General features: G+C 38.4%; 1 protein-coding gene across 1 annotated transcript in view; it reads right to left on the bottom strand.

The window, feature by feature from the left end:
• The window catches only part of cntn6 (contactin 6), a 157,425-nt gene that overhangs the window by 94,626 nt on the left and 47,035 nt on the right, over positions 1 to 15,764 (bottom strand). Inside the window, exons 8-11 of the mRNA XM_030135526.1 lie at positions 10,863 to 11,047; positions 8,163 to 8,305; positions 5,716 to 5,845; positions 5,256 to 5,406 (exon numbers count right to left, since the gene is read on the bottom strand). Of these exons, the coding sequence (XP_029991386.1) occupies positions 5,256 to 5,406; positions 5,716 to 5,845; positions 8,163 to 8,305; positions 10,863 to 11,047 (609 nt within the window). The remainder of the gene's footprint in view (positions 1 to 5,255; positions 5,407 to 5,715; positions 5,846 to 8,162; positions 8,306 to 10,862; positions 11,048 to 15,764) is intronic.

Genomic DNA, 15,764 nt, shown 5'->3' with positions numbered 1-15,764 from the left:
GTTTTACTGGTGAAACAATGTTGTAGAAGATGATGGTGTTTCCATGGCAACTACAGAGCCTCTGAACGGCCATATTTTTCAATATGGCCGCTATTGTTACATTTTATGTTAAAGTTAATGTTAAAGTTTCACCTCTGCAAAAACTTTACATCGTCTTATCTGAGAGTGTTTTTTCATTCATTCATTCATTTTCTGAACCGCTTTATCGTCCTGACGGTCGTGGGAGGCACTGGAGCCTACCCCAGCATTAGAGATGTCCACGCATAATTTGGTGATTACTGATGTTCTTTTCAGCTTTTTTTTTTTTTTTTTTTTCCATTAAATGTTTTAGAATGTGCATTTTCTGTGTTTTGGATCGTGCGCTGTCCGTGGTGCTGAAACAGCATTCCTGTGACGTATTAGGAAAACTGACCTGTACCGTTAGAACTTAGGAGCCATAATAAGACACCAAATTAAAAAATTTAAGGTTGAAGGTTTAAGAATAAAACAAAGATACACAAGAATAATAGAGGGATCTGATCGTTAAAAACACTAACCGTCTATCACGCACATTCTCTCCATCAGCCTGATCCTTGTCACCCGGGTACTGTGGACTGTGCATTATCTCTGCAGGTGTGGTGTTATTTTTTCTAACTTATTTTTTTTGTTAATTAAACACTTTATTCTTTTATATGCTCTGCACCGTGCGTTTGAGCTCAATCATTCACTCCGTCTTGACAGTTTGTATTCAACCACAAATGTCACACCACTGCCACAGGTCCACCTTAAGAACGCTGTGCGAATCTCTGCCTGTGCGTCCGTTCATGCGAGCGCCGTAAGGGACCCCTAATAATACCGTAATGTGTTCTTGAGATTTACTTGCGGCCACCGGAGGGACATGTGGGTCCTGGAAAAGGCCTCCTGATCCATGAATGTCGTGCGTTGTTCTTACAAAGTTCATAAGGCATTTGTTAGTGCACTGTGCGAAAGCGGGTTTCTAACTGCATTCATAGAAAATCTTGGACAAGATCGCTCACCTGGCTATGAACTTAGGAACGGTCCACGAACACTCCAGGAAACCTCCATTCTTATACGGCTGCCTTGAGAAGGTCGTACAAAATGGTCCATAAATCATTCGCATGGTGTTCGTAGCCGTTCATAACAGCATTTGTGACTGAGGCTTAAATTTGTTACGTCTATAACTAGTAACTTCACAACATTTGCACATATAGGGTCAAGACGTCCGATGAACATTTCTCAGAGTACGCCATAACTGTTTGTCAGCAGCAGCGGTTGTAGTCCATAGCATTTTAATTTACTGCAGTGCATCGTGTTTGCGAGGCGTTGCTATGTCAACTGTAGTTCCTCCCAGCGGTGGGAAAGTAAACAGAAAAAAAAAAGGCCCTTGAAGCTCAGTTTTCAGTTGTTCTTGAGGCCGGTCCCTATTGGGTAGTTCCTCTCAGAATGTCTCCAGAACTGTTTGGTGCAAAAGGACCTAATGGCTCGTTGCCACTGGAACACATTGAACCTTTACTGTATTGTATATGTGCTGCAAAATGTATGTGTTTACTGAGTACACCTGCAGAGGAAACAGCGTTATGTGAGTCAAGGTGAAAAAAATAAAAGAGTTTGTGTTGGGATTGCACCATGTCCCCAAGTATTTAACACAATATAACACTAAGAAACTTTTCACCAGTTTTGTACAATATGGATAAATTAGCGTCTATGCACATCAGCAAGGGTGATACAAAATACACTACATGGACAAAAGCATGTGGACACGTTGAATTCTGGTGTTTCTCTTCTACCAGGGGTCTGGGATACAAAATAATAATGACAAATGTCATAATATAGTTTTATATTGGGATAAATATCATTGCATTGGTTAGTTTGGTTTAAATTGTTATTTTTGCTTCCAAAATGCCTCAGAGATGGTTTTGACTTAATTTCTCTCGACATTGATTTTGTTTTTGCTTCTTTTTTTTAATCCATGACTATGATTTTACATGTTCTACCTCTAAATTTCTAAAATATTTTTCCTGCTCTGACTATAAATAATAATTTTCTACCACAACTAACCACCTATTTTCTTCACATCTCACTGAGGATTAGCATTAACCCTCGTTTTTATGTTCAGTTAATGTTAACTTTACTGAAAAAGTCTTTTATTCTTCAGTTTTCTCTGTTTTGATGTAATAACTTTTGAATAAACTCTGAGTTTTCATGAATAGCTAAATTAAATATAGTGAATAAAATATAGGAAAATACATGGCTTACAGTGAAAAATGCAAAATACAGAGGATAATATTTCAATAAATTGCAATAAATCACTTAGGAAAGGTTGAATAGACAGAAAATTTTGTTTGGAAACTGCGGCAAAAGTAGCACTGGGTCTTTATGGGTTAAACTTTACTGAAATATTGATGCTTTTATGTCCAATCATCATGAACAGGACACCTTACAGCTGTAGACATGATGTGTCCTAATGTTTTTGTCCATATAGTTTATAAATATTAATATGTCCTTACAGTTTAATGGACAAAATAACAACTTCAACCAAACTAATCAATGCAATGATATTTATCCCAATATAAAACTATATTATGATATTTGTCATTGTTGTTTTGTATCCCAGACCCCTGTTAGAAAAGAAACACCTGAATTCAACATGTCCACATACTTTTGTCCATACAGTGTACACAAGCAAACAAAAGACCAACATTGTGATCAAAAACTCGTAACATAATTCCATATAGAGTTATTTCTTGTTTACATTATTAAAGTCATTTATGTGTAAACAAAAAAAAAAAGGCTGAACACTTTTTTCATCCTTGTTGTGGTCAGTTTCAGTAATTATCGTCGATGCATAATGCATGGTCTCTCCTCCACATGAAGAGCATGAAACACATTTATATATTAAAATATGTATTGTTACTAAATTATGCAGCATTAAAGGAGTGATATTTGGCTTTTTTTAAAAATGGAATTATGCATTTTCAAACATTTCCCTGTGGTCTACATAAACTGTAAATGCTCTGCTTGGGTCTGAATTCTTCATTAATTCAACTCCACAGGTCCATCTTCAACCCTATTTCTGAGTAATGACACCAGAAAGGTGGTTTTGAGCGCTGGCCCTTTAAGTGCTCATGAGCCACTTCAGACCCCGCCCCCTCCAGGTTGTTGGCTGTGCTGCTCTGTCCCGTTCAACCAACAACTGAACATTTTAGGTAATCGACTCAAAGTTTGGACATATTTTCAGTATGAACTACAACCGCTGCTGCTGATAAACAATTATGTCGTACTCTGAGAAATGTTTGCCAGAAGTCTTGACCTTATATGTGCAAATGTTGTGACGTAACTAGTTATAAAACGGAACAAATTAAGCAGGAATTAAAACAGGTTGTAGAAATCCACTGGATTTTTGCCAAAATGAATATAAAGATAGCTTTGCAGCACCTGGAGGGTTCAAATTCAAACTTTATGAACTATTAGGGTTCAGATACGGAAATAAATGAACCAAAGTCTAATAAAAGTGGGTTTAGCTAAATATGAGCCCTTTAACCCTTTGGGGTTACGGCCCTGTGACTGAATCACATGACATTTTCAACACGTTGTAGCATCAGAAGTCGGTCACCACTGAGGACAACTGCATTCGAAAGTTTGGACTTGAAACACTCTCCCACTTTTTATGATGTTGATAGAGCAAATACACCTGGAGATATGACGGTTTGAAACTGGAGCAAACAAACGTGAATGAATGTATGAAAATGAGGTGGGGGGGATGTTATATTTCTGACCATATCTTCTTAATTTTTTGTCCTTTTTTCCTGGTTTGCGCGAAGTAGCAGTGGGATTTAAATCCAATCAAAGGTCATGGGAGGGGACAATGGGCATCCATCTCGTTTTCCACAAAATTGCCAGGTTACAGCATTAACACTTCGGCCACCATGTCAGTTTAATTTCTTTACCCATGGCAGCTGTTCCTGCCTTTCGAAGTTAATTCAACTTGTTTAGGCCTGAAAATGTCACTGAGGACAGGCCAAGTTAGGGTTAGGGTTAAGGTTAGGGTTATCCCTAACTTCACGCAAACCAGTTTTAACTTGGATTGCACAATTTGCCCCTGCTCACTCATGCATGAAAACCTGGGTCTGTAAATTTAAACAAACATCCACCAATCCCCTACCAACCGATGTCCATAAAAGAAAATTCCAAAACTTATCAAATGTGAAACTGGGGGTAATTTTTCAAGATATATAGTTTTTTTTGAGACACCCTGTATAGCAGGGGTGCCCAGTCCTGGTCCTTGAGATCTACAGGGTGTCCCATAAGTCTCCATACATAGGAAAAATAAACGTTTCTTGACATAAACCATTTTTACTTATATAATATGCTCTATATGACTGCCATTTTGTCGGGAACACATTTCAATGCGTGTCTGCTGAAGAACTATAAAGAGGAAATATAAAGAAATACATGTTAGAACCATATATGTATGGAATGTATTATGTCTCCTATGTATGGAGACTTATGGGACACCCTGTACTATCCTGCATGTTTTAGATGTATCCCTCTTCCAACACACCTGACTCAAATGGTAAACCTATCATCAAGCTCTGCAGAACCCTGATAACAACCGTCAGGTGTGTTGGAAGAAGGAAACATCTAAAACATGCAGGATAGTAGCTCTCAAGGACCAGGACTGGGCACCCCTGCTATACAGGGTGTCTAAAAAAAAAACTATATATCTTGAAAAATTACCCCCAGTTCCACATTTGATAAGTTTTGGAATTTTCTGTTATGGACGTCGGTAGGTATGGGGATTGGTGGATATTTGTCCAAATTTACAGACCCAGGTTTTCATGCATGACTAAGCAGGGGCAAATTGTGCAAATCCAAGTTAAAACTGGTTTATAAAAGCAAAATCAAAAGTACTCAAAAACAGCCAAAACAGGCTCAGACCCCTGAGGGTTAAGAAGATGTATGTCTACATCTACACGGTATCATAATTCATAATGTCGTTTTATTTTCTTTGCTATCATTATTTTACTGGTCCGGCCCACTACAGATCACACTGATGCCTGAACTAAAATGATTTAACGCCATAGATATAATGTATGTGCAAATAAGGACCAAAGTGTACGGCTGCAGTGTATTCAACGCTGACTTCTAAAGTCCTTGAGCAGAAAAGTAACATCGAGTCCTAGAAACCGACGCAACACGGGAACGAACCCTTTAACAGATGCCATCAGTGAGCAGCGATGCGTTCACTTCCCTACCTCTCGCTGTCCTTCAGGGGCTGGCCCCCCCTCCACCACGACACCGCTGCCTTCGGGGAGGCGTGGGGGCGACACTCTAGGACCACCTCGCCCCCCTTCTGGATGAGCGTGGACTTCCTGACGGGGCGTCGGGTGAAGTCGGGTGGAGAGGCTGAGGAACAGAGCTGTGTTAAAACCATTTGTCCCGCTTTGTGGAAGAGCAACAGCTGCACATCAGCCAAAATGTCAAGAGCATCAGCGGCAATTACGGAAATTGCATTTCACCGCTGAACTGGCTTATTGTGTGAAATAATTATGGAAATGAAAGAGCGAGGCCACGGCTCAGCGAAGAGCGAGTTCAGACCGTTTTTATTCACATATTTATTTATTTACCGTCAGATGGGAGGCCTTTTCTTTCCACTGACAACATGCGCTAAAGGCCGTTTTATTGTAAATGATCCAGGACAAACAAATGACTTACCTACAACCTTGAGCTCAGCGCTGGCGTAGACAGACCCGTGTTCATTCTCCGCTACACACTGATACATCCCAGAATCTGACAAACTGATCCTGGATATGGACAGGGTACCGGAGTCCACGAGGATCCGCCCCTGCAAATCAGAACCAGTACCAGAACCAGAATACTTTATTAATCCAAGGGGGAAATGATTGTGTTACAGTTGTTCCATTCAGGCCTAATAAAACGTAGCAGACAAGAAATTATCAACACAACAAAAAAGGAAAAAAAAAAAAACTCTATACAAAGATAAGATTACCTTGTTGTTTTTGGTGTTGTGTTTTGTTTATTTTTGTTTTTTTTCCCCTTTCTTTTGTGTTTAATTGGTTTGTAGGTTTGTTGTATAATTTGTTTGGGTTTTTTTTTTTTTTGTTTGTTTTTTGTTTTGTGTCTGTGTGGTTCCTTATGTCTAAGTACATGTTTTTGTAAATGTATAATTTAAAATAAAGATAAGGTAAGATAAGATAAGATTATCTTGTTGTTTTTTGTTGTTGTGTTTTGTTTATTTTTTGGGGGGGTTTTTTTCCCCTTTTTTGTGTTTAATTGGTTTGTAGGTTTGTTGTAAAATTTGTTTGGGTTTTTTTTTTGTTTTGTGTCCGTGTGGTTCCTTATGTCTAAGTACATGTTTTTGTAAATGTATAATTTAAAATAAAGATAAGATTATCTTGTTGTTTTTTGTTGATGTGTTTTGTTTATTTTTTTTATTTTTATTTTTTCCCTTTTTTGTGTTTAATTGGTGTGTAGGTTTGTTGGATAATTTGTTTGGGGTTTTTTATTTTGCATCATGTCTGTGAGGTTCCTTATGTCTAAGTACATGTTTTTGTAAATGTATAATTTAAAATAAAGATAAGCTAAAATGAAAGATAAGATCAGATAAGACTTTATTTCAGTGATCAGCAGCAAAATACAACAAGCAAGTGCAGAGAAAAATACAGGTAAAGAAAACCACAAAAGTGAAAAATGAAATATAAAGATAAAAATAAGAAATTTGGTATGCTGTATGTACATGTGATGTACTGAATGTGAATGTCTGACACTGAATGTCAATAAAAATAAACTATTAAAGAAAAAAGAAAAATGTGCAAAAAGATGAAAGTTTGGCCATAAAAAATGTAAACATAAAAATGGAATAAGATGAAAAATGATGTAAAAGATGCAATGAGATGAAAATGAAAAGACAAAAAAAAGCAAAACAAGGTTTAAAAGACAGAAGATAAACGCGTATAAGATGCAATAAGATAAGAATAAAATCAGTAAAATGTGGGAAAAAAGAATAATATGGTAATAATATAAATATGAAATTAGAAAATGACAATTAAATATTAGTTACATAATTTACATTGGGGTTGCACATGCACATGGTGTTTACTGAGAAACATGTAGCTCTGAATCTACATTAGAGAGACTGAATATTTGACAACTGTATTTATTTCTTATATTGTGTATGAGGCTCATGTAATGACATTTTGTTCATTTTGTTCTAGCGCAGTTTACTTATGTGTCCTGGAATGACAATGAAATGACCTATCTATCTATCTATCTATCTATCTATCTATCTATCTATCTATCTATCTATCTATCTATCTATCTATCTATCTATCTATCTATCTATCTATCTATCTATCTATCTATCTATCTATCTATCTATCCATCCATCCATCCATCCATCCATCCATCCATCCATCCATCCATCCATCCATCCATCCATCCATCCTATATTTAAACCTTTTTTTTTTTTTGGTGATATTCAGAAATCTTGTATGGTTATGGTTCTTTTCTGCTTTTTGATTTTTTTTTTTTTTTAAATATGTCTTTTTTGTTTTGTACTAATCTTTCCATTATTTTTTGCATAGATTTGTTTTATTTGTAGCAGAATTTCTCAATTATTTTATGCAGATGTTATTATTTCGAGCTGAATTTTTAAAATCATTTTACATTTTCTATTTTTTAAAAATTCCATTTTTTTTTTACAGATTTCTATTTTTTATTTGATTTCTATCTATCTATCTATCTATCTATCTATCTATCTATCTATCTATCTATCTATCTATCTATCTATCTATCTATCTATCTATCTATCTATCTATCTATCTATCTATCTATCTATCTATCTATCCATCCATCCATCCATCCATCCATCCATCCATCCATCCATCCATCCATCCATCCATCCATCTGCTGGGTATGGTTTGTATGTCTCGTTTTTCCATAAATCCTGTATATCATTTGTTTATATTTCTGTTAACATTTCTTCAGTTCAGTTTATTGTCAGTGTGTACTGAGGATCATCAGTCCAGTCCATCTATGATCCACATCTGACCCTGGGGCTGATTTGAAGTGAAGTTTTGTGGTGTTTTATGTCTGAACATCGGATTTGTGATGTGTGGGTTGTCCTCAGAGGACGTCCGTACCTGTGCTGTTAGTGGCAGACCATTCTTCAACCATCTGTAAGTGGGTCTGGGTTTACCCACGGCTTTACACTCCCACTGCAGATTAGCATCAATTGCCATATGTGCATCTTTCAGCGTCTGGACCCAGTGCAGATGTTCAACATCTGTGAAAATGAGCAATGAATATGAATATTTAGTAACAAAAAGGTCAGAATCCAACTGCAATGGGAATTAGTCCTATTTAGTATCATTGCACTAATGTGGAGTACAGATTCCTGGCACCGTGCGCGATGCAGTGTTTGTGTCATGTTGGCAGGATGGGAAGGATGGGAACGGTTCCCATAACGACAACTCCTGAATGTTCTCGCACTAATCCAAGATGGCAGCCAGGCGCCGTGTTGCTGCTGCTACTGCTACTTAAATGTGTGCACTTCAGCGACACTTGTAGTAGAAGCACTTTATTGGGAGACTGTTTGGGATTGAGTCCAAATAGGAAGTCAGAGGGTGTGTCTAATCCGAGGTGTGGGTAATAACATATTTGGTCCAGACTGACACAGGAACAAATACACAGCAGTGCAGATTCGACTGGTGTCAACCAAGTATTTGACCAAATGTGACAAGAAGGTGCGATGCACAAAGGTGTTGGAGGTGGAAGGAAACATTCAGATTAACTCTGCATTTACAGAGTTTCCTCATCTTATAAAATACTTTCAATAATTTCAGTTCGGTGTTATTATCCTTTTATTACTATTATTATTATTATTATTATTATTATTATTATTATTATTACCCCGCCCCCAAAGGGGAGGCAAGGGGTACTGTCTTCGATTCAGTTTGTTTCCTTGCTTGTTTCTTTCTTTGTTAACACTAGCAGCAAAACTATGGGTTGAATTCATACCAAACTGGGTTTATAGATTGCCAGTGACCCAGAATAGATGTCATTACATTTTGGGAAAAGTAGGTCATAGTTCACATTTGTTATGAATTTTTAAAATCTTTTTCTTCTCCCATTTACTTATAATGGGCAACATCTCATATGTCAATAAAACATCAATTTTGTTTCATTTTACTTTAAACATGGCACATATATAGAGGCAATTGATATGATGACATCAGCACATGCATAGACATGATGACATCAGCTGGATCGATGCTAAAATAAGCTACGATATGAGCGAGGGGCGGGGTTTGTCATGCCTGGAACCACTTTTTTATTATTATTATCATTATTATCATTATCATTATCATTATTATTATTATTATTGTAAATATTGTACAAATTGCTGCTATTCTAAATGTGTCTTAATAGAGTGTGTGTATATATATAGATATATACACACACACACATACATGTTTATATATTTATAGCTTTATACTGTATATATTGTTTTTTGTTATATTAATCATTTCTTTCATTCTACTTTTTATCCTACTTGAATGGAGCAACTGTAACACAATAATTTCCCTCTGGGATTAATAAAGTATTCTGACTACTTTTATTCTCCTTATTCTTATTTACTGTCGTTCTATCACAGGGTTTCTCAACCTTTTTTGAACCACGCTCCACTAATGGCATCATGAGCATACAGGCGCCCCCCCTATGTCCGAAAAATTTGTGGGATGGGGGGTATGTAATTCTAAAAGTAATGCGACGGGGGGGGGGGTATGATGTGCCGGACGCCTTCACGCACCTTAACCCATGAGCAGGGGGTTACATACCTCTGTAAATAAAGCTGTGAGAAAGTCAGAGTGAGCTCTCCTCACCTTATCATTGACTACCTGCTGCCCTCTGAAATTGTGACCGCGGGGGGGGGGGGCGGGCGCGGGGGGTATGAGTTGGGCAGAGAGTATGTGCCGAGTGATTTATAATGTTGTGATGTACGACAGTAGTCGCTAACGCACCCACCCACGCACACATGTGTGAACGCCCCCTCCCCAGGACAGTGTCTGCGCCCCCCCGGGTTGAGAACCACTGTTCTATTGTATATGAAAGGTGATGAACAAATGAACCTTAATGCATGAGTCTGACTTTGAGAATGTTTTCACCTTTGTTACTGTTAAAATTTTGTGACAGAATAATTTGTAAATGTAAATATCTGTGTAGTATAATTTTACTTTTTTCACATTAAACCACAGGCAGGGTTATCATTATTTATTAATTATTATGTTATTATTTTACTTCATATCACACTGAGTCGGATGAGGCCCCTGAATGTCCTTGACTGTTAATGTTTTCAGAATAATTTTTGCACTTTGTGAATTCATCCTGCGGGCCACATTGCCCATTTGTCGGTCCAGTTTTGGCCCACGGGCCTTATGTTTGACACCCCTAGTTTGAACTGTTCACTGTCTTCAACACAAATGACACAAACTGTTTCAAAGCCGCGACTCCGACAGCTGATTCCTTCTGGTTCTTGTCTTTTGTCATATATACGTTAATCTCATTTTCTACTTGAAGCCACACAGAGAAGTGTTAAATATGCCAGAGGAAATGTTTAACTCCACAATCACAAAACAGCAAAGATAATTAACACTAATTAAGTCCAGATTATCCCTGTATTATGATTCAGTTCCACACTTTGGAGAAAAATCAATCAAGTGTTTCAGATAAAATAAATAATTAAGGACTAATAGTTTCCAACAATTAAACCAATGAATAATGATAAAGGGGAAGAGGATGAGCATCTGTCTGCGTCAAACAGGGATGGGATCGACTCTGACCGTGGAATACCAGTCGTCCTCTGGCGCCGTTTCGTCCTCGGCTGTTTTCGGCAACGCACTCGTACACGGCCGCGTCCTCGGGCCGAAAGTACGGGATCTCCAGAATGCCGCTGGAGTGGTTGATCTTAATCTTCCCGGGGAGGGGGTTTCCATCGGCTCTTCTCCATGAGATGGAAGGCACCGGGCTGCAGAGGTCACAAGCAAAAGGTCACGACCCCACAGAAGAGTCAGCACCGTAGGTCAGACGGACCGAGGACACACAAGTGGACGCTTTAGAAATCTGAGTAGAAGTGACACTGGTGTGGAGTTTATACTGTTTAGACCAATGGAAACATCAGGCTGACACAGGACAGGACACCAACTGGAGAAGCAATACATTTGAATACTACTATTACTACTAATACTAGGACTGCTACTGCTACTACTACTACTAATACTACTACCTCTACCACCTCTACTACTACTACCTCTACCACCTCTACTACTACCACTAATACTACTACAACTACCTCTACTACAACTACTACCACTACTACTACTACCACTACTACTACTACTACTACTACTACCTCTGCTACAACTACTACCACTACTACTACTACTACTACTACTACTACCTCTGCTACAACTACTACCACTACTACTACTACTACTACTACTACTACTACTACCTCTGCTACAACTACTGCCACTACTAATACTACTACTACTACCTCTACTACAACTACTACCACTACTACTACTACTACTACTACTACTACTACTACTACCTCTGCTACAACTACTACCACTACTACTACTACTACCTCTGCTACAACTACTACCACTACTACTACTACTACTACTACTACTACCTCTGCTACAACTACTGCCACTACTAATACTACTACTACTACCTCTACTACAACTACTACCACTACTACTACTACTACTACTACTACTACTACTACTACCTCTGCTACAACTACTACCACTACCACTACTACTACTACTACTACCTCTGCTACAACTACTGCCACTACTAATACTACTACTACTACCTCTACTACAACTACTACTACTAATACTACTACCTCTACCACCTCTACTACAACTACTACTACCACTAATATTACTACAACTACCTCTACTACAACTACTACCACTACTACTACTACTACCACTACTACCTCTACTACAACTACTACTACTACCTCTACTACCACTACTACAACTACTACTACTACCTCTACTACCTCTACTACAACTACTACTACTATTGCTACTACTACTACTACCTCTACTACAACTGCTGCTACTACTACCACTACAACCTCTACTACAACTAGTACTACTACTACTACCTCTACTACAACTACTACTACCTCTACTACTACTACTACCTCTACTACAATTACTATTATTACTACTATGACTACTACCACTACCATTACGACAACTACCTCTACGACAATTACTAGTACCACTACTACAACTACTACTACTACTACTACTACTACTATACTACCACTACTACTACTACTACTACTACCTCTACTACAATTACTTCTACTACTACTACTACTACAACTACTACCACTCCTACTACTACCTCTACAACAATTACTACTACCACTATGACTACTACTACTACCACTATCACTACTACAAATACTACTACTACTATGACTACTACCACCTCTACGACAATTACTACTACTACGACTACTACTACTACTACTACTACTTCTACTCCTCCTCCTACTACTACTACCTCTACTACTACTACTACAACTACTAGCGCTACCACTCCTCCTCCTCCTCCTCCTTCATTTTATATATCCTTCTGAGACCCAGGAAGGTAAAAGGTTTGGCATTTTTTAATTAAATTATTGTCTTGATTGAAAATACCTTTATGAGACAGTGTGCATGCATAAAGATAGTGAATAAAAACAATACAAAATAAATAATAATAATAGTTGTATAAATACATATTTACAACACAGTGGAATACTAAAATGTCAGACAGTAGAGGTGGGACACATACAGAACAGAGTTAGACTGATCACTGAATCAATGACTTTAAAGCTTCAGGAGCAACAAAGTCAGGGCAAAAAAAAAAAGGAAGAATTTGAAAGAACACACCTTCTATGTGCAGTTCTGTACTCTTGATCCAAATCAAAAAACGAAATATAAAGATAGACGACCTGATTCTGTGTCTCGCTGCTGTGGAAAACTGAGTGGATTTTAACACAATCAGTAATTACAGCTGTCAATCATGCATTTAATCCCTCCTACCTGTCTGAAAACACCAGTGTTCAACCAAAATCTGTGTCACGGAGTAGATTTTCTATAGTAGAGTCTTGAATTACAATACACTGAAAGGCAATTACAGCAATAACAGCAAGAAACTATCCCATATTCTACCTTTAAATGTAACCTGTAATGTATTCTGACAGATGAATCAAAGTGAGTGACATGACTTACACTGTTATTCCACAAATGAATCCTCACTCAGTTATAAATACAGACTGAATACAAAAGCAGTGGGATGTTTTCTCTGGGATAGGGAGACGACAATAAAACTATGGGAACTGACATTTCTATAGCAGAACATCTTGTTTTCACAGTTAATTTTCTTCAAAAAGAAATAACACCAGAAGAGGCGACTTGCATTTTGTGTTTGTCCGCAGCATGAAAACCACAGAACATAAATAACCCGTATTCGCTGTTCAATCAGACCTTGATTGTTCTGTGTAACTGTATTTTAATCAGTGTTATGTGTGGACGGATACAATGTGTGGATGTGATGCAGATTTTATTGCTTTTATGCTTTGGTTTTAGCTGGAAATGCGGGATATTTCAGAGTGATGAGAGCTAAAAAAAAAACAATCTATCTAATGTTTTTTAGAATGTAAAGCCTCAGTCACAAAGCTTCTTATGAAGTATGGGTTTGTATGAATCTCTCGGTTTGTACGAGAGCTGGAGTTTGTAGACATTCGTGGAGGGAGCAGTAGTTCCTTAAAGCTGTCTTATGAAGTCTGTATGGCTGCCGTTCAAAATGCAAGAGCATCTTGAGGCCTCCGTGAGAAAATGACGTGATTTTGTGGCGTACAAAGACTGTACAGTTGTCACGGTCTTCGTAAGGGTGCCTTGGGACCTTCCTACGTCAGACCTACGGCCACTTCACAAATTGTTTTGTCGTACAAAGACCATACAGTTGTCACGGTCTTCGTAAGGGTGCCTTGGGACCTTCCTATGTCAGACCCACGGTCACTTCACGAATTATTTTGTCGTACAAAGACCGTACAGTTGTCACGGTCTTCGTAAGGGTGCCTTGGGACCTTCCTACGTCAGACCTACAGCCACTTCACGAATTATTTTATCGCACAAAGACCGTACAGTTGTCACGGTCTTCGTAAGGGTGCCTTGGGACCTTCCTACGTCAGACCTACGGCCACTTCACGAATTATTTTGTCATACAAAGACCGTACAGTTGTCACGGTCATCGTAAGGGTGCCTTGGGACCTTCCTACATCAGACCTACGGCCACTTCACGAATTATTTTGTCGTACAAAGACCGTACAGTTGTCACGGTCTTCGTAAAGGTGTCTTGGGACCTTCCTACATCAGACCTACAGCCACTTCCCCAATTATTTTGTCGTACAAAGACCATACAGTTGTCACGGTCTTCGTAAGGGTGCCTTGGGACATTCCTACATCAGACCTACGGCCACTTCACAAATTTTTTGTCGTACAAAGACCGTACAGTTGTCACGGTCTTCGTAAGGGTGTCTTGGGACCTTCCTACATCAGACCTACGGCCACTTCACGAATTGTTTTGTTGTACAAAGACCGTACAGTTGTCACGGTCTTCATAAGGGTGCCTTGGGACCTTCCTATGTCAGACCCATGGCCACTTCATGAATTATTTTGTCGTACAAAGACCGTACAGTTGTCATGGTCTTCGTAAGGGTGCCTTGGGACCTTCCTACATCAGACCTACGGCAACTTCACAAATTATTTCATCGTAAGGTGGTTGTTCGGCACCAGTATGTGCAACTCAAGTCGATGGTCGGAAGATCTTACACTGTTTGAGAAAATTTAGATCGGTATATAAACAGTGGCTATGTACTAAAAGTCCCACATCGTGATCATCGCATTCAAGACGGTAATGATGCCCACAACACTGAAACTTCTACAGCTGCAGTGGAGTAAGAGACCCCTAATAACGACGTAATGTGGTCTTGCGATCTACATGTGGGTTCTGGAATGGCCTCCTGATCCACGAATGTCGTGCGTAGTTCTTTGGTTGTTCATGAGGCATTTGTTACTATTGCGCACACAAACATTGCGATGACTATGCAAAAAAAATATACAGGGTTATTCAAAAGAATGAAACAATTTCATTGTGCAATATTTTAATAAGCAAAAGCAATAGAAAACTCCAGCCAAGTCACAAGTATTGTACTCACAATCAACTTTTATTTCCTGTCTTACAAGTATTCAATGTGGCCACCACCTGCAGCACGGACAACATCAATGTGATCAGAGTATTCATCCCAAATGCATATCAGCATATCACAATCCACTGAGTTGATCGCTGTTGTTATTCGATATTTAAGGTCATCGAGGCATCCATTCAAAGCTTAGAAAACTCGTCTTTCAAATGGTATCTGGTCACTTTTCTATTGACCCTCAAATTGCGCACATATAACTTGCGCATAAAAATTTACCTCATAGAAAAACGACAATTTCGCCAAAAGTCTAATTTATCGATTAAAAGTTTTTGGGCTGGCAAGAGGTGGTTTTTCGGGCATAGCTCAAATGCAATATCACGCAAAACTGCAATGGAAAGACCTTTTTTCGCAACTAGAGTCAGGTGAATTAAAAAAAACGTATGTTGACGTATGTTACAACAAG

Source organism: Sphaeramia orbicularis, chromosome 5 (genome assembly GCF_902148855.1).
Source record: "Sphaeramia orbicularis chromosome 5, fSphaOr1.1, whole genome shotgun sequence".
Classification (NCBI taxonomy): Eukaryota; Metazoa; Chordata; class Actinopteri; order Kurtiformes; family Apogonidae; genus Sphaeramia; species Sphaeramia orbicularis.
The sequence above is the reverse complement of the archived record's forward strand: the minus strand, read 5'-3'. Positions and strand labels throughout refer to the sequence as shown.